General features: G+C 41.5%; 1 protein-coding gene across 1 annotated transcript; it reads right to left on the reverse strand.

Annotated features, from left to right (window-relative positions):
- Positions 1–2597: 2597 nt before the first annotated feature.
- Positions 2598–3694, reverse strand: ZNF501 (zinc finger protein 501). Its single transcript, XM_014584677.2, is given in 5 exon segments — positions 2598–2891; positions 2893–3289; positions 3291–3497; positions 3499–3597; positions 3666–3694. Coding segments are annotated over 5 exon segments (816 nt in total). The 3' UTR covers positions 2598–2807.
- Positions 3695–6312: the final 2618 nt, after the last annotated feature.

Consider the following 6312-nt stretch of genomic DNA (forward strand, 5'->3'; position numbering starts at 1 on the left):
CACACACACACACACACACACACACGCCTGGCGTGAGTTTTAAGCCACTGGGTCCGGGTTCGAACCGCAGTCGACTACGTGGGAGTCCAGCGACATAGCCATTACACTAACTGCTGGTTCCCCAGAGTAATGTACTTCTTAACTATGAGCTATTTATGGTAATTCTTCTGAGTGTGCGCAATTACCAGAGAGAGACAGAGGCAGAGACAGAAAGCTGAGAGAAACCATCCTTCCAGGAGAATGGCCACACTGCAATCACTTCTCTGCTCTCCTCTGGTGATTCTGGGCATGCATGCACAAGTGCCAAGCATGATTTTCAAGTGTGGGACTCAGACCACAGAGTTGGCCACGTGGGATGCAGCCCCTTAATCTCCATTCCACCTGCTGACCCAATGATAATTCTTTCTTTAAAACACACACATAGACCTGTTCTTTATCATTTCACATTTCCAGAGTTTGGAAGGGGCATCCCTTTTATTTCTCATTGTTGTGTTTATGATTACCATTTCCATAAGTCCTGGATGTTTTGTTTTAATAACATTCCTATTAATGAGAGACTATTTAAGGGTTAGTAGCAGAATTTTGAAAAACAAAAAAACTGTGACCCTGAGTATGCAGGGTCACTATAGGGAGAATTAAGATTCAACAGTAAAGAATCTGGTCATACTTCTTAAAGGTCAGAAATTCATGAGAGGCCTCAGAAGAGATTTCTTTCTTCAGCAAACATTTATGGAGTGTATTCTGCTTCCTGGCTGCATGCTGGGTCCTGCTCATACAGGAACAGAATGTGGTCCTAGCACTCATGAAGCGTTTAGCCTGGAAGACCTGCTGTGACTGTGCCACAAGTAGACACTGAACCACAACACTACACAATGTGGGGACAGGGGAAGAGTATGGGGTGTGCCTGAGACTGGGGAGAGAATAAAGGGAGAACATCAACTAAAGGATGACAAGAGTCCACGTAGCCTGGAAGAGGAAGATGGATATCAGGCATCCCAGTAATAGAGTAGTAAGACACAGAAAAGCAGAGGGGATAATCATACTCACAGAAAAACTTGGGTAAGGGCCAGTCCCACAGAGTAGCAGTTAAGCCCTGTACATAGGGAGTAAGATCCCACGTGGCCAACCACGGTTCAAGTCCCGGCCCCAGTAGCTAGAAAAAACATGTTGGGTGCATATGTGTGTGTGTGCCCAAAATTCTGAAAGGAGAGAGAGATGGAGAGGAGGAATTTTGTGACCATGCCCCACTCGGTGCTTTCTCGCTTTCTCTGTCTCCTTGTAAGCAAATATACATGCCAGCAAAATTTTAAAAGGAAAGAGATGAAAACAAACAAAAAACTAGGCTGGTACAGTGTAAAGCACAGTGTTAAGGGAGTTATATCCCACATAGCTGATCATAGTTCCGATCCCAGCCTGGTGGCTGGAGAAACATGCCGGGCACATGTGCATGCATGCCCCAAATCCTGACAGGACCAAGAAATGGAGTAAATTTTGCAGCATAAGTACACCCCATGGGGGGATTTGCTTTCTGTAGTGAGCATACATTCTCACAATTACAAAGTAAAACGAAGTTAGGAAAGAAAATAACAATTTTTTTCCTCTTTTTTCAAATGGCTTTCATAGAATTTGGCATCTCACATATTAAGCGAAAAGTCCCAATGATAGAAAATTACCTATATGTGAGTTTGGCACAATAAAGAGAACATTTTGGAGTAAAAGAAATCTGAATTTGAGATACAGTTCTTCTCTTACCTGTTTGACTTTGAACAAGTCGGATTTATTCCCTTTTTCCTTTATTCTGGAACATGAATAACAACTCCTTTTCTACAGGGGTGCTTTTAGACTCGGTGTGCTTGAATATAAAGAGCATAGCATCACATAAAGCACCATCAAAATTTCCTTCCATCTATATACTTCTTTGTAGTTTAAAGCAGCCATTCTTGGTTCCAAGTGCATTCTTGTCCCCTCAACCCCCTAGGACTCTGCTCCTTGGACAGGCAGCTGGTTGTTAGGGTGTGGTATCACTTGCTGGCACCTGAGAACTCGTTTCCTAGCCTGTTTCCTGAAGAGAGACTGTCATTGTGTTCCTAGAATTCACAAGTACAGGTATGTTTGCAGCAGCGTGCATATATTCCAACCCCATCTGCTACCATGTTCCTTTTCCTCACCATATATCCCTACTGCCCCCAAACACAACACAAAGTTTCAACAGCTATTGGCAGAGGCTTCCCTTTTCACGGAAAAAACACTTGAAGTTCTGGGGACATAAAAATCTAAACAAAAGTCCTTGAGGGTCCACTAGGAATGCACTCCAGTGTCACTCAGATCCCAATCACTTCTCTTTTCTCTATAATATGTCCCAAGGGTAAACCAGTCTTAAACTGTATTATTCAATTCCACCTAGTTGTAGTTTAAATAGAGCTCTACAGAAGAACTCATAACTCATTACAAGAATGTGCTTAAGAAAAAATATAGAACCAAAAGAACTTAATGCTGATTTGTTCATTTTTAATAGCCAGATTTAGATATTTTTATAAACTTTTAGATCTGCCAAGCAACTAATGGCTGTTAACTGTCATATACAACTCATTCTCAGAAAGTATAAGGTCAAACACCCAATAAGTGGCAGAGAAGGAATTAAATTCAAGTAACCAGTTCTGAGGACTGTTTTAACTTTTAAAACACAATGCCTCTTGTTTAAAATACACAACATTCATCCCACCTACAGACTGAGTCTTAAACTCCAAGGAGCTTGGGGAAAAGAGGCATTTTTCATACAGCTCTTTCCACTTGTTGTATTCCATGTTTTACTCCCCAGCCTGAAGCTACTGATGCCGAGCCAGCACAGAACTGTACCTGAAGGATTTCCCACACTGCACACATTTGTGAGGTCTTCCCTACAGTATGAATTCTGTAATGCTCATTTAGGTTTGCTTGCTTGCAGAAAGTCTTTACACACTCGCTACACCTCTAGTGTCTCTCTCCAGTGTGAGTTCTCTCGTGCTGGACATGGGAAGAGTGCTGAGTGAAGGTCTTGCCACATGCAGAGCACGCAAGGGGCTTCTCTCCTGAATGGACCCTCTGGTGCTGTGTGAGGCATGCACTCTGATGAAAGGCTTTCCCACACTCCTCACATTTGTAAGGTTTACCTCCAGAATGGCTTTGGTTAAATGCTTTGCCACATTCCGTGCATTTATACGGTTTCTCTCCAGTGTGAACCCACTGGTGTTTAGTAAGGGACAGAGTCTGACAAAAGGCTTTTCCACATTCTGTCCACTTATAGGGTCTAGCCAGTATGAATTCTCAGATGCTGGGCAAGGACTGCTTTAGTTTGAAAGGCTTTCTCACATTCATTGCATGTGTGAGGCTTCTCTCTTGTGTGAATCCTCTGATGCTAGTTAAGAGATGATCTCTGAGTGAAGGACTTCCTACATTCACTGCACACATAGGGCTTCTCTCCTATGTGAATCCTCTGATACTGGATAAGAGATGATCTGAGTGAAGGATTTCCCACATTCACTGCATGTTTAATGTTTCTTCTGCATGTTCACTCTCCAGTGTCTCATTTGAGGTGAAATCTGGCTGCAACTAATGCTGCTTGTAACACACTGAAGGAACTGCTGTCCAGTAGGTTCACATTTAAATGAAATGTCTCCAAATCATACTTATGAAGAATTTTCTCAATGATGGTCATCATTAGAGTAACACTGGTCTGTGGAGTGTGTGTGCGTGTGTGTGTATGCACGTGTTTTCCTCCATCATTCCTGCAGGACTTCCCCCCTCTTCCTTGTTGAGCTTGCATTTTCAACTTCTCCAGAAGCAAACCCCTGATCACAAGCCTCTGAAAAAAGAGATTAAGTAGCAACAGATCTTAGACATTCTATAAAATTGCCTATCATGGTTGATTCTGAAATAATAAGATACTGAAAACTCTAGGTGATGTGAGATCATCCAGATTTGCATGCACAGAGATATACAGTAGGATAAGGTGAAAGTATTAAGTATCCTAGACTTGGGTAAATTAAGTTTGGGGACATGTATTGTCTACATAAACTGTACTCCTCAAAGAAGCTAGGTGAATAATACCTCTTATTTCCTTAGGTTGTCTATAAGCAATATTGTGACTGACGAGTCAATTGAAGAAGTTTCCCTTCCAAGACTAAAACAGTGATTCAGAATGTAACTTTCGCTAGGCCCACCTCATCAATCCTTCTTTATTTACTCACCTTAACTAGTGTCTCATTGGTCCTCTCTTCCTATCCCAAACATTCAGTCTCTACAGCTTTCTGCTTAGATCCAGCTGGTAAATCTATGGGTTTGAACACCTAAGTTCTACTTACTAAGATAAAATAACATATCACTACTTTGTTTCAGAAAAATTAGATACAAGGAAGAAGCTTTACTAGACAGTAATTCAACTATAACATCATGGTCCAGGATCTGATCCTAAACTTTGCAGGCAAAGAAATGCTTCAGAATCTGAAGGATACTAACCAAATTTACAAGAAAAATTATATAGACAGCAAGCTCATTTTATTATTTACCGTGAAACATCTTCACACTGGTTAACACATTCTCTTCACTAGAGAAAAACAATTGGAAGCAGATCCTTGTTATCAAGACAGTCCTTGGGAAAGCACAGAATTGGAGAAAAATGAATTCTTAGGTAGTGTTAGTGCCATCTAACTTCGAAACCCTCATGTCCTAAAGAACATACAAGGACCAGAGGATGGACATTCAGGTGCCAAACCCCACAGCATCCTCTTCCTGGATGGTGCTGGAGATACTGGCTCGTTCTAATTCTCTGAGGCTCTTTTTAAAAATCTTGGTGGTTTTCTTTCTTTTCTTTTCTAGGGTTTTGCCACAGGGTATGTGCATTCGCTGGAGAGAGACAGAGACAGAAAGGGAAAGGGAGGTGTAGCCACACCACAGTCCCCTCTCCTCCATTCTCTTATAATTTTGGGCACGCACATGCATGTATGTGTGCCTGCCATGGTTTTCAAGCAGTTGGGTCCAGGTCTTGAACCATTGTGGACTATGAGGAAGTCCAGCACCTTAACCATCACGTACCTGCTGGCCCCTTTATCTTAGTTTTCTAATTACAAGTTACATGTAAATATATCTTCACTTATGTATTTAGAAAATAATAAAAGTATGCAGTCATTTTTATATCCACTCTTCCACTAGGCCCAACTAATCCATCCCTTCCCAAGAGATTATCAATAACTTGGAGTATATCTTTTCAGTCATTTTTCTAAATATTTTTCTATACACATAGGGTATTTGATTCTCCTTTTATAAATAAAACTATAGGTTCTGCTCTGTAATTTGCTTTAAACTTTTTTGTTAAAAAGTGTGTGCCTTAATGATCATTTTGTGTTTGTAGATCTCCTGGAACTCAAGAGAGGTGTAGCCACACCACAGTCCCCTCTCCTCCATTCTCTTATAATTTTGGGCACGCACATGCATGTATGTGTGCCTGCCATGGTTTTCAAGCAGTTGGGTCCAGGTCTTGAACCATTGTGGACTATGAGGAAGTCCAGCACCTTAACCATCACGTACCTGCTGGCCCCTTTATCTTAGTTTTCTAATTACAAGTTACATGTAAATATATCTTCACTTATGTATTTAGAAAATAATAAAAGTATGCAGTCATTTTTATATCCACTCTTCCACTAGGCCCAACTAATCCATCCCTTCCCAAGAGATTATCAATAACTTGGAGTATATCTTTTCAGTCATTTTTCTAAATATTTTTCTATACACATAGGGTATTTGATTCTCCTTTTATAAATAAAACTATAGGTTCTGCTCTGTAATTTGCTTTAAACTTTTTTGTTAAAAAGTGTGTGCCTTAATGATCATTTTGTGTTTGTAGATCTCCTGGAACTCAAGATTGGCTGGTACACATGGTTATCGGCACACTTTTTTAAAGAGATTTTTGTTATAGGGTGTGTGTACTTGCTGGGGGTGGGGGGGAGAGAGAGGGAGAGAAAGAAGGAAGGGAGGGAGGGAGAGGAAGGAAGGAAGGAAAGAAGGAAGGAAGGATTCACACACACACACACACACACACACACACACAAACACACAGGCCGGCCACTCTACAATCCCTTCTCTATTCTCCTCCCAGGATCCTGGGCATGCACATGTGCCCCACGTGAGTTTCAAGCCTCCAGGTCTGAGATTTGAATGGGGTTAGCCATGTGGGAGTCTGGCACCCTAACCACCACCAACCGGCTGGCCCCAGAACAAATTGTTTACAGGTGGTGACTGACTTGATGAGGAATTGCTGTACCACACTGGTTGGTCAAT

This window comes from Tupaia chinensis, unplaced genomic scaffold, assembly GCF_000334495.1.
Source record: "Tupaia chinensis unplaced genomic scaffold, TupChi_1.0 Scaffold147500_1, whole genome shotgun sequence".
NCBI lineage: Eukaryota > Metazoa > Chordata > Mammalia > Scandentia > Tupaiidae > Tupaia > Tupaia belangeri.